General features: G+C 50.4%; 3 protein-coding genes across 10 annotated transcripts; 1 reads left to right on the top strand and 2 right to left on the bottom strand.

Annotated features, from left to right (window-relative positions):
- The first annotated feature begins 1,761 nt into the window (after positions 1-1,761).
- Positions 1,762-8,880, top strand: LOC113991195 (keratin-associated protein 21-1-like). 8 transcript variants are annotated; one of them, XM_027727294.2, is made up of 5 exons: positions 1,762-1,896; positions 1,981-2,177; positions 6,260-6,347; positions 7,041-7,142; positions 8,109-8,880. In XM_027727294.2, exon 5 carries the CDS (start codon positions 8,130-8,132, stop codon positions 8,463-8,465), a length of 336 nt encoding a protein of 111 aa, XP_027583095.1. In that variant the 5' UTR covers positions 1,762-1,896; positions 1,981-2,177; positions 6,260-6,347; positions 7,041-7,142; positions 8,109-8,129; the 3' UTR covers positions 8,466-8,880. The 8 variants fall into 8 exon arrangements, 6 of the variants coding, with proteins under 6 accessions (XP_027583095.1, XP_027583096.1, XP_039242827.1 ...); XM_027727295.2 differs by lacking the exon at positions 6,260-6,347; XM_039386893.1 differs by lacking the exon at positions 6,260-6,347 and having other exon boundaries at positions 7,041-7,732.
- LOC113991194 (keratin-associated protein 19-2-like) lies at positions 3,772-8,461 on the bottom strand. The gene is made up of 2 exons (XM_027727293.2): positions 5,385-8,461; positions 3,772-4,739 (listed from the first exon to the last, which is right to left on the bottom strand). Exons 1-2 carry the CDS (start codon positions 5,493-5,495, stop codon positions 4,446-4,448), a joined length of 405 nt encoding a protein of 134 aa, XP_027583094.1. The 5' UTR covers positions 5,496-8,461; the 3' UTR covers positions 3,772-4,445.
- Positions 8,881-23,501: 14,621 nt separating the features above from the next.
- On the bottom strand, positions 23,502-23,921 carry LOC113991200 (claw keratin-like). Its single transcript, XM_027727304.2, has one exon. The coding sequence runs from the start codon at positions 23,919-23,921 to the stop codon at positions 23,502-23,504; it is 420 nt and encodes a 139-aa protein (XP_027583105.2).
- Between the last annotated feature and the right edge of the window lie 755 nt (positions 23,922-24,676).

Genomic DNA, 24,676 nt, shown 5'->3' with positions numbered 1-24,676 from the left:
CTCCTTTTGTCCAGGCTGAGCCCCCCCAGCTCCCTCAGGAGTTCTCCAGACCCTTCTCCAGCTGCTCCAGCCCCTTCCCCAGCTCCGTTCCCTTTCCCTGGTCCCGCTCCAGCCCCTCCGTGTCTTTCTTAAAGTGAAGGGCAACAATAGAAACGGGGTGTGCAGAAATGGGTGCTGATGTTCACTGCAGGAATTATCACTTTCCTTGGGAATCTGTTGATAATAAAGGTTTCCCAAGCTTTCCACGCTGTGCTGTGTTTGAAATGTTATGTGGTCTGTTAATAATAGAACCAGGGTAATTAAGCATTGCAGGGTGACCTGAGAATGTGGGATTGTTTCAGAGCAGTCACTCTGTGCAGAATTATTGTCCTCCTGTGGAAGGAAAACAAAGCTGGCCGGGCACTGTAATGCTGTGTAATTGGCTGGTGGTGAGTTCTGGAGGAGGTGATTAAACCAGATTCTCCCCAACCACAGAAACCCTTCCCTGCACAGGAGAAATCCCCCAAACCTCCAAAGCCAGAGGAAGGGACCTTTCTTGTCATGCTAATGGTGCATTTGGGAATGAGCTACAGTTTGTTGAGGCCGCTCCAGTTGCACTTCTCGTGGAATATTTTGAGATCTTCAGTTACCACAAAGCAGCAAATTCAGTAAAATGAGGAAAATTTGCCAATGTGTTTTTTTTGGGAACTGTTTATGATACTCTTTTTTTTTTTGCCATAAAAACTACTCATGTGAACTGCCCTGAGGACTGAAGATATCAAGTATCTTACTAAGCAGATTTAATGTCTTTTTAAGATAGAAGCATTTGCTGATGTCTGTTAGGTTCATTATGGAACCTAATTATCAGGATTAACAGTAATTGTGGGTTAACAGTGTTCATTTAAATATGTTGAATTTTGGAAATCTTGTTTCTCTCGTTGCTTCCAACAAGGCCATTTTTTTCCTGTATCATGTCCCACTTTCCCTTCTCCTTAAAGGTTTATTTTTTTTTTTGAGAAATAATTTGAAAAATTAGCCCAGTTTGGGCACTATTCAGGGGCCCAATTTCTCATTTAGGACAGGCTTAGCCTTTAAAAGGGATTCCCAGTCCTGCAGTGAATCTCTGTGCTGGAGGCAGGTCCTGAGGCATCACCTGTGTGGGTTGTTCCCAAGGTGCATTTAAATTTCCCACAGTGCAGTAAATACATCCTGCTGGGACTGGTGCACAGGAAATTACAGAGGTGGTTTTCTGTTAGTTAAATGAGGCAGCTGCCTCTGTTATGATAATATCTCAGCCAGGAACAAAGTTCCTCTAATCATCCACCTTTTCTTCAGCCTGGGGACACGAAAGAATTCCAGATTTAGTCTCTTCATGAAAGGGGCCTACGAGGAAGTCAGAGAGGAAATGTTCACGGGGAAGTGGATGACAGGACAAGGGGGGGTGGGTTCACACTGACAGAGGGGAAATTTGGGTTGGATATTGGGAAGGAATTGTTCCCTGGGAGGGTGGGGAGGCCCTGGCACAGGTTTCCCAGAGAAGCTGTGGCTGCTCCATCCCTGGGAGTGTCCAAGCCAGGTTGGAGCAGCCTGGGATAGTGGGAGGTGTCCCTGCCCATTGCAGGGGGTGGAATGAGTTGGCCTTTTTTTTTTTTTTTTTTTTTTTTTTTTTTTTTTTTGGAGGTCCCTTCCAACCGAAACCATTCCATGATTCTATGACATAAACCCAGGGAAATGCTCTTCCGGCACCACTGGAACGTGGGGGGGAACTCAAAGCTTCCTGAGATATGGGGACAGATCCACGGGAAAGGAGCATTGGTGCTGTTGGCTGATGCTTGGGGGGCCCTGGAAGTGGTCTCGGCTGGAATTCCACAAAGATATGGGACTCCTTGAACCAGCCTGATGTGCTTGAATGAAGGGGTAATAAAGGGATGCAGCCCCAGTTAAAGGCAGAGCACCCTGTCGGGCATCTTGGGTGAAAAATTGCTTTTCCTCCCTGTGTAGGCTCCAGCGTTCCCATAAGCCTGACCTGCAGCAGAGGAGGAGATCCTGGATGTTCCCTGGATCCCTGGGGGGCTGAGCTTGCTTGGCTGGGCGGCTGCAGGGAGCTGCCTCGGGACACCACCATCGCGGAGGGGAAGCCACAACCGTGACACCTTCAAAGCAAAAAGGGACGCGAGGTGGCACCCAGGTGGCTCCAGGTCAGTGTGGAGGAGGGAGGTGAAGGCAGGTGAGAGGTCTGGGAAGGCTGGGGCTGCCAGGAAATCACCACCTGTGGGTCGTGAGCCCCGGGCTCTGGGAGGGGGCCGCTCCCGCTGTCGGAAGCGAATGGGCTGGGGGGGAAGAACCGCCATAAATAATGCTGGGGTGGCAAACGTGGACAGGGACTGAGGTTAAACTGGGGCCAGAGGACCCTGGGGCGGGCTGAGAATTCCACCCAAACATTTGGCTTTCCGGGTTCTGCTCCTGTTCTGTTCCTGTGCGTCGCTGCCGAGGCCCTTCCGCAGGTGCCGGTGGGAAAAGCAATGTGGGCCCCAGGGAGATAAGCTGGATTTCTAGTGTTGGGAGACTCCACCATTTCCTAATGTTTTCCCTGGGGAACCCAGCCCATTTTGGTGCTGACAGCAGCCAGCAGAAGGATTACTGAGCATCTCTTAATAGCTCTGCAGTTTCAAAGTGTTGCTCTGATTTCCTGCGGACGTGCCCTGCTGGCAGCTTTGGGTGGAGGTTCCTACACTGACCCTCTTCCTGGGGTGCCCTGATCTGGGTCTGTCTTGCTCCAATTTGGACGCCAGGAGGTGGTTTCTGAGGCAGCAGATGTGTCTCTGATGTGGCAGCTCCTTCCCAGACAGGGAAATGGAGCTGTGGGGGCTCATCCTCTGCTGCCGTCCAGTTCAAGGGCAAAGAATTTAAGGGAGATCAGTGACATGGATGTTGGACTGGAGGAACAGCATTTACTGCTTGGGGACTGTTCTGCTGACTATCCCTGGTTTTCTGCCCTGTTAAAGTGCTTCTCCAATCTCCTCCCTTAGTTCTTTTCTTGACCCTTTCCTCCCCTTTGCTCTGGAATGCAGAAGTGCTTCTGCAGGAGGCCACCATGGGAAGAGAAGGGGTAGCCACGGGTATCTCCTGGAAGTCAGCCCAGAGGTGGCCCCTCACAGTCACTTCTGCATCAAGATTTGTGACTCCTGGTGATGCCTTTGATGTGTAGCTGGGCTTGCAGGGGATCCAAGCAGCCCTGTCTGGGCTCTGCCTGTTGAACCACCTTGTTCTGCGCCAGATTATAATCTTTGGTGTTCTAAATCTAAATCAAGACTCCTCAGTCTCCTAGGGTGACATGCTAAAGGCTGGCAGGAACTCCCTGAAGAACCTGGCTGTTCAGTTTGCAAAGGAGGTGATCCCTCCAGCAGATGGTCGTGGCTTGGTTGCCTTTGGTCTTTGCTCTCAGGTGTCTTTGACCTTGAGTGTCACTGCTCTCCTGCCCTGGCAGACCACGAGACTTCCCCTCAGTCTCTTGCTTTTTGAGATCTCTCTTGCTCAAACACAACCCCCAGCTTTGCTCCAGGAGTCTGTGTTTGGGGAGAAGAGAAGAATTTGGGCAAGCCCAAGGTCACAGGCAGAACTTCCTCCTACCTGGGGAAATGAGTCAGGGCAGGAGCAATCCAGGTGGAGATGTGGTGATTGTCTCCAACATCTGGAGTCTGGAGTTCCCTCCTATCCCATGGCTCTTTGGAGTGGCTGGTGGTCCTTTTTAAGTGGTGTGTGAGCCCAGACAAGAGAAGACCAGACACCTGATGCAGCTAAACAGAGTAATTTTAATGAAGATGAGAAACAGTGAGTTACAGAAAGAACAAGTTTGCAGAGATACAAAAGGGTCTTCAGCAAGCAGAGAGTTTCTGCTGGTGGGTGATGCTTTTCCTGGTGGGAGTGGTGGAGTTTGACAGCACAGAACAAGTTTCTTGCTTACAGAGTTGCTTGGAAGTCACGTTCACTGCCAGATGAGGCACAGCACGGACATGGAACAGGAGCTTCTCTACTAGATGTCATCTTGGGTGAAGTTAAAGTGGTTGCAGGAACTCCTACTACTATGACAATACCAAGGGCTTGTGAATTAAAACTAAAAGGCACTTTACTCACACCCAAGGTCTTGCTCTACTCCCCCAACATGCTCTGAAGGTGCCTCAGCTCTTGCTGCAATTCAAGTTGCCCTTTGGAACTACAGCTGAAGAAACAGGAGACGTTAGAGAGGGAGTAGTGGAGTAGTTACACATGGAGTGGTTACACAGGGAGTAGTTACACAGGGAGTAGTTACACAGGGAGTAGTTGCACAGGGAGTAGTTTCAGGCAGCCCAGCAGCACCCACGTCTCCCCCTGAACTCAGCCAGGGGGTGGGCGCTGGGCGTTCTCAGCCCCAGAAATCAGCCGTGAGTCCGTGTCCTGCATTTCAGTCCTCGGTTGCCGTTCCTGCTTCAGGAGAACCTGCCCCCGAAGCGAGAGAAGGGGTACCCATACCCGTACCCGTACCCCCACCCGGACAGGTCCCCGTACCCGTAATAGCCCCCGTAGCCAAGGAAGCCCCTGTTCCCAAACAGGCTCCCAAAGCCTCTGTAGCCGTAGGGGCTCCCATATCGGAACTGGTCCCAGGAGTAGCTGAAGGGCCTCCCAAATCTGAAGCCGGAGAGGTCGTCGTACCCAAACTGGGAGTAACACCCGTCGTCGCAGAAGTCCCTGTAGAAGGTCATCCTTTGTTGATGTTGGTGAGCCTGGAACACACCCAGAAATGAGGTTTATGGGCTGCTGACGGCAGGAGGAGAGGCTGGAAGGAGATGCAACTCCTTCCCTCCTGTGTTCATCCTCCTAATTACCTCATTTATTTTTCTGATCTCCCGAATCCCAAACAACTTCTCTAATTTGTTCCCCCCTCAGCTTTTGGAAATCGCTGACTGAACATGGAAAAGAAGGTTTTTGCCAACTGAGAACTGAACTTTCCCACTCCGGAATTCAGAGGAATTTTAATGAACTAAAGAAAAATACACAAATATAATCCAAAATTGGAAATAACTTTTGGCTTCAAAATTATGGTAGAAAACTTCAAGTTTTCAGCACTTTAAAGCCTAAATATTCAGTAAGCCCAGGAAAGAAGAGCAAAAAAGTTCAAGTGAAGGAATTCCCTGCGATTGCAGGAAATTTTGTGTTTGGAATTTGCTCCAAAATGACAAGAAATTGCTTACAGAAGGTCTGTACCTGTGCATAGACACACATTACATATGTCACATATATATGGACACACCAGCACCTTTTATAGATATAAATTTAATTATAAATATATATATTTTTATGTATATCCAAGCACACACAGATATTTGGACAAACACAGAGACACGAGAGCAGAGTCAGGATGGACTTACCCGGTTCACTGAGGGGAGCAGTTGAGTGGCTGAGAGGAGTGAATGCAATTCCGGGCTCGGAGGTCTGTATTTATACCCTCCCGAGCTCCAGAGTTGTCCAGGATATCTCATCAGACCCTTTGTCCCTCCAGTTGACGTCGGCGGAGTCACCGATTTTCATATTTGCCGAGCTCGGCGTCGCGACACGTGTGTAACACCTCCAGAATTTCTTTAATCTCGAAACGAGGAGAATCTCTGGGAAAATTGCAGGCAATTCCCTGTGCTTGGAGGGCTGGCAATAATTTGGGGAGACATTCAGACCATTGCCCGTTGCGCAATCGCCTCGTGGCTGCTCCGTTGGCTTGGCTTTGGCGTCCTGTGGTGCAACAAGTTGGGGACCAAAGGCACGGGCTCGGCTTTGGTGTGCCGAGGAGGGCTGGAGCTTCCCAGCATCATCCTGACCTCTGCCTGCTTCCCAGTGACCCTGGGGGGTGTCCCTTCATCCCTTCCCAGCAGCTCTGTTGGATTTTGGTCTCGGGTTCTACAACAGCAACGTCGAAGACGTTTTCCAACTGCCCTGCGAACATTCCCAAATATCCCTTCCTATTTTAGAACATTTTTATGGGGGGGGATGGTTTTTGACTTTCATACAACAAAAGCAGCACCTTAATGGGGCTTGGAAACAAGAGACCTTGAAGTGTCTTGGAAGTGACCGTGTTATTAAATCTGGAGGTGTCTTTCGGTGACAAACTATTAATATTTAAATCCTGCAACACTTTGCAAATTGAAAACATTAATGAGTGTTTATGAAGTGCTTTGGTATTCAAAATTCTGAGGAAGCCTCAACATCCTGTTTGCTCATTATTACGCTTATTTTCCATTCAAATTAATGCCAGGAATTAGGTGAAGGTCACTCAAGGAGTTCTGCCGTGAACTCCGGCGTTCCTGGAGTTGGATACACGTGGTTGATTCTTTGTGGAAAAGGTATGGACGTGATTCTTTGGAAAACAGCATTTAGAGCTCTTTTAGTGCTAATCTTTATGATTTCTTTATTTCCACATCAAGTTCATACCTGAATTCTCCACGTTGTTGTGCTGAGGTCAAGCCCTTTAGTGAATTAAAGTGTTGCAAACAACGCCAGAGACATAATTTTTGTTGAAAACATTCTTTCTGCTCATGCAGCAACATGACTTCAATTCGTGAGCACTTTGGAGGAATGGAATTAAGATTTATTTATGGTTCTGGCTGTTTTTCCTCGAGTTGCTGAAGTTTGATATAAAACTCCTACATCTACATTTGCATTTCCTTTAAATGAAAAGCCTGTGTTGTGTTGCATCAGTTTCTAGTGAAAAACAAATATCCAATACGTGGAAAAGCTTTCCTTTTTTACTGAAAATTTCTCTCTCTCCATTGTCCTTGAGAAGGCAGAAATGACTTTTATATTATACAGAAATAAACTTCAGTTTTCACAACGGAGACAATAAAATGGTATCAGGAATGTAGCTGGCCCAGAAAATTGGCAGATGAAAGGAACCTGTAATACGTGTGCCATATGGGAGGCTGGGAACACACTAATAATCCCAAACAATGAAGAAAATTATATTAATTGAAGATATGACGTGTACAGGCAAATTTGTTTTCCAACCAATAAGGCTCCCAACCTTTTTGAATACTCAGGGCGTCTGAGATAAGCCAGGAGGGCCAGCAGGGAGTATAAAAAGGGCCGGGAGCTCCGGGCTCCTCAGCAGCTCCTCTGCCTTCCTCCTCCCGGTGAACTCGGTAAGTTTTCCCTCCTTCCTTCACAGGGATTGGGAATTTTGCCTGAGTGATTTCTGCTGGGATTGGGGCTGCTCTGAAATTTAAGATTTCTCCGGGGATTTCTCTGAAATTCAGGGTTTGAGCTGCGCTGCAGGAGTTGGTGGGTTCAAGTTTTAAAGCTGGGGGTGAAACGGGTCCTGTTGGTCCCTGAGGCTCCCTGATAAGGGATTATTAGGGCAGCAGAGGTAGAAATGGGTTTCCCCACCATGACCCTCGGTGGTTTTTTTCCATAAATCTCCTCTTTTCAGTGAGATCTGCAGGTCTGTTTGGCAGGACAGGTGTTCTCAGGTGTGTCAATGCTCCGTAGGTGGTTGTGTGTGCTGTCAGCACGTCCAGATGCAAATTAAAATGGGTGGAAATCACTGAAATGGCACTTGGAGGGATGAACCCAAACATCACTTTGGGCTTGCTTGAAGACTTCCTTGATGGAGCTGGGAATGCAGAGCTCCATGCAAAGCTGATGTCCTGAAAGAAATTTAGGGTTGTCCACTCCTAGCAGATATTCTCTAAGAAAAATCCTGAATCAGCAGCAAGGTTTTGGTCTGTAACAGGTGATTCCACGGTCAGGGTTTTCACCAGTCACAGAAAGGGAGAAAACCAGATAGTTTAAAGACAGGTTGGATTTGATGGTCCTTGTGGGTCCCTTCCCACCTGGCAGATCCTGTGATTCTGTGTTCTTGGGGAGGGTCCTGTGCAGGGCTGAGAGCTGGACTCGATGGTCCTGGTGGGTCCCTTCCAACCCAGCACGTTTGTGGCATTCTGTGGATAAATAAACCACAGAAATGGGCTGTAAGGAGGAGCTGAGGTCACGACGTTGCTCCTGCCCTCGGCCTCGCGGGACCCCTGAGGAAGTTTCCGGGCTCTGTCGCTGCCGTGGGGAATATTCACGGGAACATTCACGGCCTCTCCTTCCCTCCCCGCCGCCAGGTTTGCCTCCAGCACACAAAGATGACCTTCCTCCAGGGCCAGTGTGACGACGATTGCTACTCCCCCTGCGGCTACCGGGGCTACGACTGCGGGAGCCCCTGCGGCTACCGGGGCTACGGGGGCCTCTACGGCTACCGCGGCCTGTACGGCCTCGGCGACCGCTACGGCTACGGGGGCCTCTACGGCTACCGGGGCCTCTACGGCTCCGGGGACTGCTACGGCTACGGTGGCTACCGGGGCTTCTACGGCTCCGGGGACTGCTGGGGATACCCCGGGGTTTACTCGGGCCGCTACGGTTACCCCTACGGCTCCCGCTACGGCCAGAGGTACGGCTACAGGGGCTGCTACAGCTGGTGAGCCCCGCCGGGACGGCCCTCGGGGAAGGTCAGCCCAAGCCTGGCACGCAGGGGTTGATGGAGAACCTCGGCAGCAGAGGGTGTGCAGGGCCCCGGGCGCAGCGCCCGCCCTCCGCGGCGGCTTCGAGAGCTCTGCGCTGCCCTCGAGGTGCTTGCCGTGATCCCTCTTCGTTCTGCTCGGTGTCTGCTGCTGCTCCTGCCACCCAGAGTCTCCCCTTGACCTAGAACCTGCTTCTCCTCGGTGCTCCAGTCCTCGGAAACCGGCTCTGATGTTTGCAATGATGTACAAAGCCTGAGCTCTGGCCGGGTGGTGGGCAGGGTGTAAAGGCCTCTTTGGGAATGTGGGCTCTCTGTTCTGTGTCTCTTTATAAAGTTCATCTGCCTTTCACTCGTATTAAAAACTTATTCTGCATCAATCCTGCATTTTCCTGGTTTTATTTTCCACTTTGTTTCTGAAATATCTTCAAATCCATAGCAGCAAACAGTGGCAAATTTATTAACTTGGTGCACCTCAGGACTTGCCTGTGGAGGCTTGTCCTCCTCAGGCTGGAAACAGGGACTTTTGGAGCTGCAAGAAACTTGAGCTGTGGCTCTGGATTTGCATGTTCCTACAACTCCAGGCTTTGGCTTGGTGGGAAATAAGTAATTCATCTCCAGATGCTTCGGTGCTGCTGTTGGGCCAGTGTGGTGTGATTAGGACATGAGCCATCCCTGCCCGTGACCTGATATTGGACAAGAACTCTGGAACAAGAACACTGAATTTGCCTTGCAGGAATTGGACAATATTCTACTCACTTGAACAGTTTTCTGTATTCTCTGTGCAGGTCTGGGACTAATTCTTTTATATTTGCAACATTATTATAAAGATCATTACAGCCCTATTGTGCTGAAGTATTAACTCCACCCCAGGTAAAACCAGCACATTTAACCTTAAATCTGGTAATAGTTTAATTAAGTAAATGAAAGGGAGAAACTGGGGCATTTCTTGTGTTTCTGGGGGGTGAAAGGGAAGAGAAGAGTGTATTTACTGGGATCTCAGTGGACTGATTTTCCAGATCCTTCCTCAGCTCTGTTCCCTTTGCTGGACGTGTTTCAGCCCCTCAATGTCTTTCTTTCCATGAGGGGCCCAGAACAGGACACAGAACTCGAGGTGCAAATACTTTGCCAGCTCTGGGGACAGAAAGTCCTTTCAGGATGTCACCACTCACCACTTTATGTGTATTCATGTAAAACAGGGACAGAGGCAAGAAAACAACTGGATCTCCAGGGTTTTTTAAATGCAGAAAGACTTTAATGCAGCAAGAAAAGGAGTTGGCACAGATACAGAAAGATTATAGTTTTGGGATACTGGAAGGAGCTACAGGAGGTGAGTCACTGCACTGGAGAACATTCCTTCTTGTTGGAGCCACGTTGTTCATCCTCCAGGTGCTTGTAAATCCAGATCAAAGGCGAGACAGCTGTGATCCTGCTCCATTACAGTCCTGCAGCACCTTACTGGAAGTACTTATTGAAAATGCAGATGACCCAAAATCTCATATTGCACAGGGATGCAATATGAGCAGCTGCAAGAAGTTCCACAGGAATTGCAGATCGTCCCTCCCGTCGCTGACGGGGCTGTGAGGGCGTTTAAATACAGGAGGCTACCAAGAGGGTTGAGAAAGGCAGGGAGAAGCAGACAGGAGCAGGAAGAACAGAAATCCCCAGGAGTTTTTAGAGCAGGGCCCAGCTCCTCATCCTTCGTGACCTCGGGTGCCCCGGCGGGGACTCGGCGCGTGTCCGAACGTCCCGTCGGGGCTCAGCCCTCGGCCTGGGGGTGCTGGGGGGGCCGTGGGGGGTTCAGCAGCAGGAGGAGCAGCAGCCGTAGGAGTAGCAGCAGGAGGGGTAGCAGTAGCGGGTGCTGCGGGCGCGGTACCCGCAGCAGTCCCCGCAGCCGTAGGTGCGGCGGCAGCAGCGCAGGGTGCGGACGGTGCAGGGGCTGCAGCAGCTGTAGGTGCGGCAGCAGCGAACGCTCCGGTAGCGGGGGGAGCAGCACAGGGTGTAACAGGGGGAGTAGCAGCAGCAGGACATCCTGGGGGGCTGCAGGGAGGGAGGGAGGAGAACCTGAAACAGAGCAGGGAGGTCGAGGTTAAGCTCGGCTCGCAGCGGGGTCGGCGAGGAGGGTTCGGGTGGAAACGTGGAGCAAATCCCTTTGTTTGGGTGTGATTCTCGTTTCACAGGATCACTGAGGCTGGAAAAGACTTCCAAGAGTCCAAGCTGTCACCCAGCCCCAAGCTGTCACCCAGCCCAGAGCACCGAGTGTGGGAAAGGCTTCACTTTGCTGCGGTAACTTGGTTTTTGGTTGGTTTTTATGAGTTTGCTCTTCTGATTTTCCACATTGAGCAGGGATATGTTCAGAGTCCCCGAATCCTTGAGGTTGGAAAAGACCTCCAGGATCATGGAGTCCCCCCTGTGCCCCATCCCCACCTTGTCCCCCAGCCCAGAGCACTCAGTGCCACGGCCAGTCCTTCCCTGGACACCTCCAGGGCTGGGCACTCCCCCACCTCCCTGGGCAGCCCCTGCCAAAGCCTGACCCCCTTTTCCATGAAGAAATTCTTCCTGAAGAAAAAATGAAGTGTTTGTGGGAGTTTGATGTCCAAGCTCCCAGCCCAGGCAGCTGAGGAAAATCCCGAGCTCCAGATAAGATGTTTAGGTGTCCTAAATCTGACCTGGATCCCTCACAGCACTTCCAGCAGTTCTTAGAAGTGTTTATACACAACCCAGCAAGTTCATTAAAGTCTCAGCCCTCCTTGTCTGGCTTTAATCTTGGCATATAAACTATTCCTTTTCCTGTCTAACACTGGCTTTGTTGGTGCCGGTTCTAGCAAGGACACTGAAAATCCTCTGCTGCAGAGTGAAGGTTTAAATCCTGGATTGCTGCAGGTCAGAGCTGCCCCAGTGACTCCAGAGCCACTAAAACAATCCATGTGACCTGCCCATATTCATTATTGCCACAGCTTTCCAACCAAAAGCCATTTCCTCCTTATGCAATGGGCAATTCTGCCCATGAATGAAAATTTCAGGGTTTAAGTATCATCGGGTTAAAAAAGAAACACAGAACTTCTGACTTGGCTTCACATTTTCATGTCCACTCATCAATGCCCTCCAGATTAAAACATCCAGGGTAAAACCCTTGTTAGTGCAGGATTTATCCCCGAGTTAAAGGGACTGAGAGAATGGGATCTGGACTTACCAAGTTCACTGAGAGGAGTAAACCAAGAGGAGCTGTGTGAGGAGCACTGGGGTTGTGAGCATTTTTATATTCTTTCTTAGACCTGTGGAAGTCACCTCAGTTCTGCAGGGCAGTCACGAGACAAATTTGGGAAGTACATCAGCAGCCCAATTGCTATAATTGTTTTCCTCCCCGTTTAGGCCAATTTTCACATTCCTTGGGTGATCACACCCTGGGAGATTCTTTCATCTGAAAACTTCCCAGGACAAAGGGATTTTTGGGAAATCACCCCAGAGGACAAGTGGGGCTGGAAGTGGAGGCTGCACGAGCAGTTCCAGCTGCACGGGCAGCCCAGCTGAGGAGTCCAGGGCTCATTTCTTTAGGTTGTGCCCCTCCAAGGGAGGTGGATGCTGCACATTATGGGGTGATGTAAAACACCTGGGGAGGAAAGAAATATTGTCCAACCTGCTCAGGGTTCCTTCCGACCCTTTTGATTCATTTCCGCCACAATTAATGACAGACCTGCCATTGATTCTTTTCTGCCTATAATTTGTCCTCTGAGATGTCCAGGCCCAGGCACGGAATCAATTAAATCAGCATCTGAGCAATGTGGTCAAGGCTCAAAGTCTGGTTTTCGTGCCCCTTTTCTGGGTGAAATTACTAGAAAGACTTTTCTGAGTCAGTGTCTTGGGGTATCAGAGGCATCGAGGAGGTATTTATGTCGTGCTTATATAGCTGAGATTCTCCCCCTCTGCTCCTCTCTGCTCAGATCCCACCTGGAATACTGAGGCCAGCTCTGGTGTTCATAAAGGGACTGGAACCCCTTCCCTGTGGAGACAGGCTGGGAGAGCTGGGAATGTTCAGCCTGGAGAGGAGAAGGTTGTGTGGAGACCTCAGAGCCCCTTCCAGGACCTGAAGGGGCTGCAGGGAAGCTGGAGAGGGATGTTCATCAGGAACTGGGGTGGCAGGGCAGGGGGTGGGTTCAGACTGACAGAGGGAAAATTTAGGTTGGATATTGGGAAGGAATTGTTCCCTGTGAGGGTGGGGAGGCCCTGGCACAGCTGATCCAGGAGAACCGTGCATGTCCCATCCCTGGAAGTGTCCAAGGCCAGGTTGGAGCAACCTGGGCTAGTGGGACGTGTCCCTGCCCATGGCAGGGGCTGGAATTAGGTGATCTTTAGGATCCCTTCCAGTCCAAACCATCCTATGATTCTACAAACATAACACTGGGCCCAGGACCTGGTGCTGCAGAACAAATCCGGGTTCCCTGAGGGTCCCTCCCAGGGGCTGCAGCAGAGAAAAGAGGGAGAGCAGTTTTTAGGAAGGTGGGGAAGGCAGTGGGCTGGAGAGCACGTGTTCCTGGCTGGGGGAAGCTGAGGGAGGGGGTGGCTGCTCACCCTGTGCCCCCCTGTCATGGTTTGAGATAGCCCCAAAATCTAAAAAAAACCCATCTCACATTAGATTGAGATGTGACAGGGGGCTGGGACTAGGGAATTAGATTTTGGGGCTATCTCAAACCATGACACCCCCCTCACTTCCCAAGGGCTGCTGAGGGGCTGGACCTGCAGGAGGGATTGTCCCGATCCAGGAAAGCGGGAATCACTTCCCCGATGTCCCGGGGTGGTTTTCCCCAGGGAGAGACATCTGTGCCTCTGCCAGCCCACACCAAGGGGTGCCACGGCTTCGTGTTAACGAAGCAAAACCTCGTTAGCCCAGGGCTTCCCTTCCTTGTGCATCCAGGCCCCTTTCAGCACCAAACCATCGGTGTTTAAATAACACAAACATTGCTAAAGTAACTTTTAATGACTGTTTTGGGAGAGCATTGATACCATAAATGCTGAGGAGGCTCAGCACTTCCAGAATGCCTGTTATTATCCTCATTTAATATGCAAATGAGGCTTGGCTCACTCCAGGGAAGGTCAAACAAGGAGGTATTTGTTGAGTTGAAAAAAAAGCCTCTTGGCTTCGTGTTGGGCTCAGTTTCCTCTGGGGAGCCAGAGGTGGGGTTGAAAACCAGCATCAGTAAGTTTTGCTGTAAAATATTAATATAATTTTACCTTCTCTACATTCTCCTGTCCCTTCAGGTATCTGGGATTTTATAACTAAAGCTGAGATAGACCCAAAAAATTTCAAGGCAAAAGAAATGTTGTCCAGCTGAGATGAAAATAAATTAATGGTCCTCGATGGGGAGGGAACCAATTATATTAATTGAAGTTGTGACGTGTGCAAATAACTTTAGTTTTGCTGCTGTTTGTGCAGGTTGGGCCATTTCTGAGGGACCAAAGAACCTCCCAGGCCGCTGAGGGGCATTCAAGTGCCATTAATTGTCCTGGAAAGTCAAACACCTGCAGGAGGTTTTTCAAAGGTAACGAACTGCTCCGAATTAATCCAATATTCTGATGTCCCGAATATTGGAAATCAGAAATTGAGCTGGAGAAATGGGAATTCTGCACCTACAAACACGGGGAAGTGCCCCAGGTCTCAACAGACAGCAGAGTTCAGTCATTAAGTGGAAATATAATTTATAAAAACTCTTGTTAATTATAGAAAGATGGAGTCAAATTCACAGAGAATAATATATTGAGACATTTAGTGAGGAGCTCTGACTCATGAGAACAGGTTAAAGCTGTTGATCCCCACGAAATTTCAGTTGTTTTTCACCCTCTTCATTTACCAAATGATTTTTCCTATATTATTCCTTCATTTGATGTATTTTTCCAGCTGTTCTGGGGTAGGATTCATAAACCAACAAGTGAAAAAATACTGTGCTGAAAAGACAAACAATTTTGTTTCTTTCAAACCCCGAAATAGGAAAGTTTATGATTTGCTGCATCAACCATTAACTTCTCTTGAACTTTTAAACCAAATTTCTGCATAAACCAGAGCTGCTTTTTAATAAGAAAGGAATTCCTGCAGCTGCTGAAGGTGACCAGCTGAGGGAAACATTGATTTGCATTTTAAGACTCGTATCAGAGAGAACAGTAAAAGGAAATTGTGGAATCCCAGAGGTTGGAAAAGCCCTCCCAGCCCATGGATCCCCCTGTGCCCCATCCCCACCTTGGCCCCAGCCCAGAGCACTCAGTGCCACAGCCAGGCCTTCCCTGGGCACCTCCAGGGCTGGGCACTCCCCCACCTCCCTGGGCAGCCCCTGCCAAGGCCTGACCACCCTTTCCACTCCCCCACCTCCCTGGGCAGCCCCTGCCAAGGCCTGACCACCCTTTCCAGGAGGAAATTCCTCCTCATGGCCAACCTGGCCCTCCTGTCAGGGAGCTGTAGAGAGAATTTGGTCTCCCACCTGCAGTTTGGGGTTTGTGGGAGAGCTGGAGCTCCTGCAGCCTGGGAGGAGAAACATTTCCTGTTGCAAATCACTCCCAAAACTCTTCTTGTGGCTCCAGATGGCTCCAGCCTGGGAGCCCTCCCAGTGGATTCATCCTTTTGTCACCAGCTGACAGTCACTTTTACTCTGAGCGACTCCTCTCCCTCCCTGCCGTGTGTTAATTAGGGGGAAGAGGAGATTTACACTCCCAGCCTTATCTGGAATCTTCACTCTTCTCCTTTTCCTTTGGAGAACAGTTTTGCTGGGGGTGAAGGCTGGCAGACACCTGCAGGATGTCCCTCCAGTCCCTCTCCAGCTCCCTGGGAGCCCCTTTAGGCTCTGGAAGGGGCTCTCCCCGTCCTCCCTGACCCCTCCCTGGGCTGCCCCTGGCACCAAGGGCTGCCCACAATCACCCCTGACCCTTCCCAAGCTGTGTCCGTCCCTCTCCTGGGAGGTTCTGGTGCTTTCCTGGGGTTTCCTCAGCTCAGGAATTCCCTCCTGTGCTCCACAATCCTCTGCTGTGCTGCCAAAGGCACCTTCCTCTGAGCTGTTCCCCTGGAGAAGGGACCTGCACGGGAGCTGCAGGAAGCTCAGGGGGTCTGGAATGATGTGTCTCAATGTGTTTTTGATCCTCAAATGGAGCAGAACTTGGGCTGTCAGCAAGTGCGGATTGATTTTTCCTAAATCTTCACATTTTTAAGCTTGTTTTTTTTGGGAAACAGCCTAGTTTTGGTGGGTTTGGTGGAGGAGAGTTAAGACACAGCAGATGTGAGTTGTCAGGACTGTCTTGGAGGAGACAGAAATTCAGGTGTTCAATATGTCCTCAGTCACCTCAGTTCTGCAGGATGCTTAAAACTGCAGAACTCCTAAGTTAGTCCCTCTTTTTTTTTTGCCATGTGTCAAGTAAATAATTATTAAAGTCAAATATAAAAGGAAAAACAATTAAAATATAACCCAAGGCAGCAGTGTGATGCAAGATCTTTTAATGAGAGTAAGAAGAAGTTACAGCTTGTAGTAGCACAGGAGTATCCAGAGGTTCATACATTCCCTAAACAGAGAGTTACTACAGTTCACAGCAGATGTTTTTGGGACCAAGGTGGTGTTTGGGGAGGAGCAGAACCCTCAGCACAGCAGGACGAGGCGTCTGCTCCTCTCTGCTGCAAACCCACACATCAGAACACACAGTTTGTTCACCCAGAAAGGCTGTGAAAGAAGAGAAGGAGAACAAGGAAAGCAAAGGGTTCAGAGCAGCAGCAGATGGAGGAGAGATGCCAAGTCCTCGGGACCAACCCTGAGCGGGGTCCTGCTGCTGAGACAGGGCTGGACAGGAGTCAAATCCCGCCGGGATCGCTCCCGGGGCTCCGTTCCCTGCCGGGGGTCCCAGGCCGGGTCTAGCAGCGGTAGCAGGGGTAGCAGCTGCCGTAGCTGTACCTCTGGCTGTACCGGGAGTAGGGGGAGCAGTAGCGGCCGCTGTAGGAGGGGCAGCAGTCGCGGCCCCCGCACTGGTAGCTCTGGGACCAGCAGGGGCTCCCGCAGTCCCAGCTCCGGTAGCTGTACACGGCCCCCGAGCTGCAGGGGGAGTAGCAGGAGTCCTCACACTGCCGCTGGTAGCAGAAAGTCATCTTGGCTGGGTGGAGGGAGGCGGGTCTGGAAAGCAGAAGAAGGGAAGAAGGGTTGGAAGGGACAGTCAGGGTCTTCTCACAGAGTCACTTTGAGGTGGGAGGGACCCACAAGGACCTTAAGGGATTGGCCCCTAATGGGATCAAACCCACAACCTTGTTGTTATCAACACCCCCCACTAGCCCAGGTTGCTCCAAGCCCTGTCCAACCTGGCCTTGGACATTCCCAGGATTGGGGCAGCCACAGCTTCTCTGGGAATCACCTCCCCACCCTCCCAGGGAACAATTTCTCCCCAAAATCCCATCTAACCCTGCTCTGTCAGCTCCAAAGATAAGAAGATCAGGCCTGTTCCCAGCAGGAAGTTGCTGCTTCCAGGAAACCCCACAGGAGCACGAGAAAGAGGGAGAGGAGAGAAGGGTGAGCACAAGAACCTACTGAACATCTCAGTTCAAGGCTCCACTTTGGCTCCTTCTTGCCCATCTCCCTCCTTTCTGGTTTTTCCCCTTCTTTTCTCCCTAAAAATATTTGATGCTGCCATTCTGGTTGTCATGGCTTGGGATTGGCAGCCCGGATTCAGGCAGGAATTTAGAGGGGACATTGTTAGCACTGGGTTGTCTGAGCAGTGCCCAATGTTTCTCTAAAAACCAGAAGTGAACAGACACTAATCCAGGAATGAATTCTGTCAGTTTGTGCTCTTGAGACAAATCCTCACAAGAAATCCTCCCCTTGTGCAAGTCTGCTGGAAAAAGCAGCTTGTTCCTTTGGCTCTGTGTCCGTGCCTTAACTGCCAGATGAATAAATACTTGTTTCTTGTTTGAAACAATTGAGAAAATGTAATTCGGTGTCAGCTTTATAGAATCACAGAACACCCCCAGTGAAAAGGGACCCACAAGGATCATCCAAGTCCAACCTCTGGTCCTGCACAGGACACCCCAAATGCCCCCTTTTCCTTAGAGCGTTGTCTCCTGGAGCTCTGGCAGCCTTGGGGCCGTGCCCACTGCCCTGGGGAGCCTGGGCAGTGCCCCAGCAGCCTCTGGGGGAAGAACCTTTTTCTAATATCACACCTAACCCTCCCCTGCCACGGCTAATTAATAATGAAGGAGCCTGAACTGCTTCAGCAGAACCTAAAATAAGGTAATTTCTCGTGGTGCACGTCTAGATGAGCCAATCTCCTACATTTACATGGGCAGCCTAATATAGAATTTTTAGCAAAAAAAACCCCAAAAATTTCATGGCTATGAAATCCCTTTTAAAATACACTTTTAAAGTATTAATGCCATGTCCATCCCAACAGAGCAAACCCCAGCAGTAAAGGCAGTGCAGGAAGCCTGACTTACCACGTTGGGCGAGGAGGGAAAGCTGAAGATGCGAGTGGAGAGCCTCGAGTTTCTCCCCCTTTTATATATTTATCTGCCCAAGCCTCCTGTGCTTTAACCTGCTATTCATCCCAACCCAAATTTACCTCTGCACGTCGTTCCTTGGGTTGATGTCATTGTTTTCCTTGCTTTGGGACTATTAGTCAGGTCTTGGCTTCCAAAAGCATGACCTTGCGTTGTCGTTTTCTTTCATGTTCAGACTTCCGGGGGCAATTATATTTGCAGAATTAGTGTGGTGAAATCTGAGTTATAACAGGAAAGGGAAGGAAGGATATTGAGAGCAGAATTAATTGATGCTCACAATCCCAGTTCTGGATGAATGGACAAATGCCAGTTCACAAAGCCTGCAATGACTCTGGATTCCTCAGAGGAACAAAGGACTGCAATTATTTTTGGCAGAAATAGTTTATTATTTGTTTTGGTTTTTTATTTCAGAATTGCAGTTTTTGATCAGAATAGTTGTGTATTTTTAGTTGTAATTTTTTAATATTTTTGTGGTGGATGGATGTGTTAATTTTGTACCGTGACCTCCCACAAGAAAGTAGAAAATCTGATTTATTTGCTTGCTGTGCTCTATCAATTACTTTGACCAAAATTAACAAACTCCTAAGTCTACACAGAAGGAATATCTGTTTGGTTCTCTTTTTATGCTTAGATCCTAAAATTATTTGCTCAGGGGTTCATGACAAAACAGGGACTTATCTCTGTAATAACTGTAGTTTTCCTGAGGAATCCCCCAAATTCCAAATATAGTTTAATGTGATGTTTTCTTAGTGTTGTTGAGGTGTTTAATTAATTTGATGATTAATGCTGAGCCCTGTGAATGTGACTTGGGAAGCAGCAACAACTTGGTCTTCCCTGGTGACCTTCACCTCCAAGCACTGCTGTTTACCCGCATCCAAAGGCAGGATAATGACAGGCACGTCAGGAGTTCTGGGCCTTTCTCTAAATTTCGAATATCAAAGCCTTCATTAATACTTATTAAATATTTCCCTGCACAAAGAGATTTATTATTTGAACGTCAATGCCACCTTGCTACGCCCGGTTATGTAAGAGCCGCTCTAAAAACGTGTATCGGGCTGTGCTGTTTCTGTGCTTTATTAACTCGTAATTTATAGCTTCACAACTGGGGCTCTGGGGGTTTTTTCCCTCTGAAATGCGTTGTGTACATACCATTTCGGTGCTCACAGGCCAATTTTCCGGCTGAATCAATGCCGGCCCCAAATCAAAGGAATGGTCTGTCCCCCTGTGCCAGTCACCGGGAACGTCGGAGGGGTCGGAGCTGCCTCCCGGCTCAGTAGAGGTGTGGAACACGAGAGAAGCTGAGGTTGGGCTTCCCTTCCACGGCTGTTTCAGGGGGAAAAAATGCCCAGCGAAGCACGTGGGCCGACACTGCCCAGCGAGGCTGCTCCTCCAAGGGCGCTGCGTGTGGAATTCCGGAGTCTTTGCATATTCCGGCGACCTGTCGCGGTCCCGAAGAGCCAATTCAGCAGGATGATACCAAGGCTTAATTGCCCCGAGTAGCTGTGAGATGAAAGGGACCTGCAGGGGTGTAGCCCGGACCAATAATCAGAAACCCTGTGGAGGAGCGGGATATCAATGGGAAGGAGTCATGGGGGAGGCAAAAAGGGGTTGGTAATTGGAGCTGACCCGGGCTGGGGCGGGACTGGGCGCTCTATAAAAACCCTGCACAGCCGAAAACAGGCACTCGCTTCTCCTGCTTTATCCTCCTTGGACACTTGGGTAAGTCGGAATAGATTTAGGAAATTTTGGTGAATAGTGAAGAGATGTATTTGTTACTATTTCCCCTCCTTTCTTTTCTGCCCATCTACAAGATAAAGGCATTGGGAATGAAGGCTGGGATTTGATGAGGGTTATTCGTATGTAAAATAGCCTTTCCTCCCTGGATTTTAATTAATATTTGAGCGTTCTGCAGGCATCCTCTTTTCCCCTGAAGTCTTTGTCTCGGTACAAAGCCTGTGGAGGGTTTTCGGTTTATTCCCTCACAGCTCTTTAGACGCAGAGTCACGGCTCGCAATCCCATTTCCCGGGGGTGCAATCAGTGAGGCTGGGAAGGCTCGGGATGGAGGATTAGGGGAGAGACCCGGCTTTACAAATCAGGAGGGAGCAGCAGAGGAGCGCAGAGGGAGCCGGGCAGTGGGTTTGCTGCACGTCCTCGGGGTTCCCTCGCCCTTCAGCTCGCACCTCACCGGCTTTTTCTTCCCTGCTCCGTTCCAGGCTCGCCTCCCTCCACCCAGCCAAGATGACTTTCTACTACCAGCGGCAGTGTGAGGACTCCTGCTACTCCCCCTGCAGCTCGGGGGCCGTGTACAGCTACCGGAGCTGGGACTGCGGGAGCCCCTGCTGGTCCCAGAGCTACCAGTGCGGGGGCCGCGACTGCTGCCCCTCCTACAGCGGCCGCTACTGCTCCCCCTACTCCCGGTACAGCCAGAGGTACAGCTACGGCAGCTGCTACCCCTGCTACCGCTGCTAGACCCAGAGATTGAACGGGAAACGACCACCGGAATCGAGGAATTCGCGGCTGATTTTCGGCGGAGCTTTGCGGGAGCTCCGGGACTGCGAAAAGCTGCAGGACTCGGAGAGCTCAGTCTTCCCGTGAAGCTTCAGCCTTCCTCCCAAGCGTTTTGTCTCCCTTTTTCTCTGCCGGTTTCTTAGCCCTGCCCGGGTTTGGTGGTGTGAAGGACCCCGGGTTTAATGTTGGTTAATTCGGGTGAACGACTTAACTCATTTATAGCTCTTTCCCGGCTGATTTTAATGAAATCTAGAGTGTGCCTGTACGAGCCCTCCTAGGGATGTTTTTCTACCTTAACTGCCTTTGAAACTGCACCAAAGAAACACTAATTCGTCTAATCAGGTTTGTTTCATTCGACTTGAAGCAAGTGGAAAGGTTTAAAAAGGCAATTTGGCAGTAAAATGCTCCAGCAAAATTGTTCCAATGAAACCGGGAGATTTTCTGCAGATATAAATTCATGTTGTACCCATTTCTTTCTTCTGCTTTCTGTGCTATTTTAGATTGTGAGCTTCATTCTTATTAAAAATGTTACAGCATCATTACATGTCCCTGGTTTTCTTTTTTCTGACTTGGATATACACAGATTTTTGTCCCCAGCTTGATGTTTTAGGAGACACACAGCACCCTGTGGCTCTTATGAAACTCATTTTGAGCTCAGCTGAACCTGAGCGCACATTTTGCAAACTAATAACCCAGTAGAACCTCAAAAAAAAATGAAGTCGCCGGTTCTGGAATTTCCTAGGAAGGGTTTGGAAATATTTTTTTCAATTTGCTTCAGCATCACAGCTCTGCCATTGGACATAAGAACAACCCCAGAATTACTGGGGAGTAAGACAAGATGTTGGCAGAAAATTCCTCTTTCTCTTGTGTTTTTTGTTTTTGCTGGCAGTGTCTGAGCTTTATCCAGCTTTCTGGATTTAGAGACCTGATGTGTTAGAGAGCAGAAAATTGCACTTTCCGTTCGCCTCATTAAGTGCTGCTCAGGACAAGTGTTTGCGAGCGTCGCTTCAAGTGCTCCATTTGAATGACAATGAAATGGTGCGAAGTTCCCAGGCTGTGGAATCACGCCGGTGTCATTGAGGTGAGAGCCCTTGACGCAATTCCAGAGGGACTCATTACTCCTGACTGAAGTGCCCAAATGGCAGCAATAACCTGTTAATAGCGCGATGCTGTCCCAGAGTCTGGGCACAAAGAGCTGGTGAAGAGCTTCGAGAGCCCCATCGACCCCTCGAGCCCCTCCTGGGAGTGGAATCGCCGCCCTCTGAACACGCAGAGGGGATTTCACAGAATCCCAGGATCCCACAGTGGCTTGGAAGGGACCTCTGGGGTCCACGCAGTGCAAGGCAGGGTCACCCAGAGCAGGTGACACAGAGACACGCCCAGGAGGGGTTGGAATGTCCCCAGAGAGGAGACTCCACACCCTCCCTGGGCAGCTGGTCCACCCTCCGTGGAAAAAAGTTCTGCCTCGTGTTGAACTTCTTGAGGTCTAGTTTGTGGCCATCACTCCTTGTCCTGTCACTGGGCACCACTGGGAGGAGTCTGGGACCATCATCTGCCACCCCTTGGAGATATTTGTGTGGCTGGGTGGGATCCCCTCTCAGATGAGAGGTTTGTGTGGATATTTGATATATTTGTGTGGATAGAAGGGATCCCCTCCCAGCCTTCTCTTCTCTGGACTAACCAGGCCCAGTTCCCACAGTCTCTGCTCATCAGAGATGCTCCAGACCCCAAATCATCTTTGTGGAAGAAAGAAATCCAAATTTCGAGGATGAGGAGGCAAAGGAGGCAGTTTTAGGGTCTCTCGTGGTTGTCTGTTTAGAGCCACATCTGAATGAAACATTTGAAGGCTATAAAATCCCATTCTGACTAAAGCAAACATTGAAATGCCCCAACACGCACCTTTGAAGTGACTGTTTTTCAATAATGAAGCACCTGAGAAGAGAATTAAGCTTTTAATAGACTAATAACACACTATAAATATATAAAATAGTTACGAGCGTCTGAGAGGTGCTTTGAACTTCTAAAATTATCTACCGTGGAAAAAGGTGAAGACATTTTGTATTTCTGCTGGAGAAAAGGACCAAAAAAGGAATAAATGAATGAACTGATGCTTTTCCCTTTAAACCTGTCCCTTAGAATGGGGGTAATAACTTGTTTGCATCCATTGTGTGCTACAACACAGGGGTGTCTATGAGCTGTTGAGTGTCTCACAAACCCTGTTCACCAACTAATGTGACTTGAGCTTCATGATCAACATCATCTCAGAAGGAATTTCCTCCTGGAAAGGGTTTTCAGGCCTTGGCAGGGGCTGCCCAGGGAGGTGGGGGAGTGCCCAGCCCTGGAGGTGTCCAGAGAAGGAGTGGCCGTGGCACTGAGTGCTCTGGGCTGGGGCCAAGGTGGGGATGGGGCACAGGGGGGACGGGATGATCCTGGAGGTCTTTTCCAACCACAAGGATTCTGGGACTCTGTGAACATGTCCCTGCTCAATGTGGAAAATCAGAAGAGCAAACTCATAAAAACCAACCAAAAACCAAGTTACTGCAGCAAAGTGAAGTTTTAATGTGGATGGAAAATGCAACAGACAGTGTCAGCAAGACACAAACCAGCACAGGAACAAGGGACTGGAAACACAAAAATCCTAAGGCAGCAGCAAGGCCCAACCCAGGGCTCCACCCCAAAGACTCCCCCTTCCTCTTGCAGGCTGGGGGTCTCCGAGCTGGGCAGAGCAGGGCAGAGTCTCATCCCAGGGTCAGAAGAGCTTTGTTGGGTGGCAGGGAGAGGGGAGCTTTTGGGGGCAGTGCTGGAAACCCCCAAGCCACCAGCTGAGGGTCTGCAGGGTCACCCTGTGCAAAGAACAGGGACCTGCTGCTCCAGCCTAAAGAGGGGCTGGAAGCTTCATCCTGGCTCAGGTGGGAGAAGCAAAGAGGGGCTGGTTGTGGAGCCCCAGGGCAGAGGCAGCACTGCCCTCCCTGCATGTTTGGGGTTTAGCAGGAGCCACAGCTGCCACGGCCCCAGCCACGGCCCCAGCCCCCATAGCCACAGCCCCCATAGCCCCCATAGCCCCCAAGGCCTCCATAACCCCAACCCCCATAACCCCCATAGCCCCCATAACCATAACCCCCATAGCCATAACCCCCATAACCCCCATAGCCTCCGTAGCCCCCACGGCCTCCAAAAGTGCCCCCGTAGCCCCCTCCAACGCCGGGGGCTCCTGCTGAGCCAACCACGCTCTGCTGGGGGAAGGAGCTGAGGATGGGCCCGGGGAAGGTGACCACTGAGGCCGGGGGCTGGATCACCACCGTGGAGTCGGGGCACTGCCGCACGCAGGGCTCGTTGCACGTGTCAGCCAGAGGGGCCGGGGTGGCCACCCCACAGGAGGGGACACACAGGCTGCCACAGGACATGGTCACACAGACAAGAAGACCTGCAAACACACCAGGGATCAGGCCAAGGTATGAGGAAGGGGTTGCACAGAAGGAGGAAGGAGAGATCCCCAAGAGGTTTTGGAGAGCTGGACTTACCCGGTTGCTGAGGAGAGTCAAGTGGAGGGATGTGGATAGAGGTCTGCAAGGAGCTCAGCTCTTTTATACCTGTCCCAGGGTGCCTGGGGCATTGTCCAGGGAGTGGGGGCCCAAACCCCAGATAATCATGAAATCCAGGGGAGAAGCTTCATGATGCAAGACAATTATAGGTCATCCCCTCACGGGGACATTGACATGGGAGGGACAGAGCGTGGCACATCATCACATGAAAGACAAGGCAACTTAAGCCCCAATAAACCCTGATTGGCCCCTAATCTCTCCCTTTGCTTACACAGAACAATCCCGGGCATCCTGTGGGACATTGCAGTGCCCAGGGACAGCACACTGAGCCACAGCCCAGCCCTGCACGTGAGCCCTCAGTGCCCAGCCAGCCTGTGCCCACGGGACCATGGGCACGTGCAGCCTGGCTCTCTGAGGCTGCTCAGCCAACATCTCCTGGCACAGCCCTCCATGCTGAGCAATCCAAGCCCCTCACAGAGGCTCGGGCTGGACCGTGCCCACAGCCAGGAGCTGAGGAGCTCACAGTCCCCTGGGCCTCTTGCTGCCCCTCTGCTCCTCCACTTGTGTCCCCGCTCCCGCAGCTCTCCCGAGCTCTGTCCCACTGCTCTCCACAGCCC

Source organism: Pipra filicauda, unplaced genomic scaffold (genome assembly GCF_003945595.2).
Source record: "Pipra filicauda isolate LSUMZ 115617 unplaced genomic scaffold, ASM394559v2 scaffold512_size417520_pilon, whole genome shotgun sequence".
NCBI classification, from domain to species: domain Eukaryota; kingdom Metazoa; phylum Chordata; class Aves; order Passeriformes; family Pipridae; genus Pipra; species Pipra filicauda.
The sequence above is the reverse complement of the archived record's forward strand: the minus strand, read 5'-3'. Positions and strand labels throughout refer to the sequence as shown.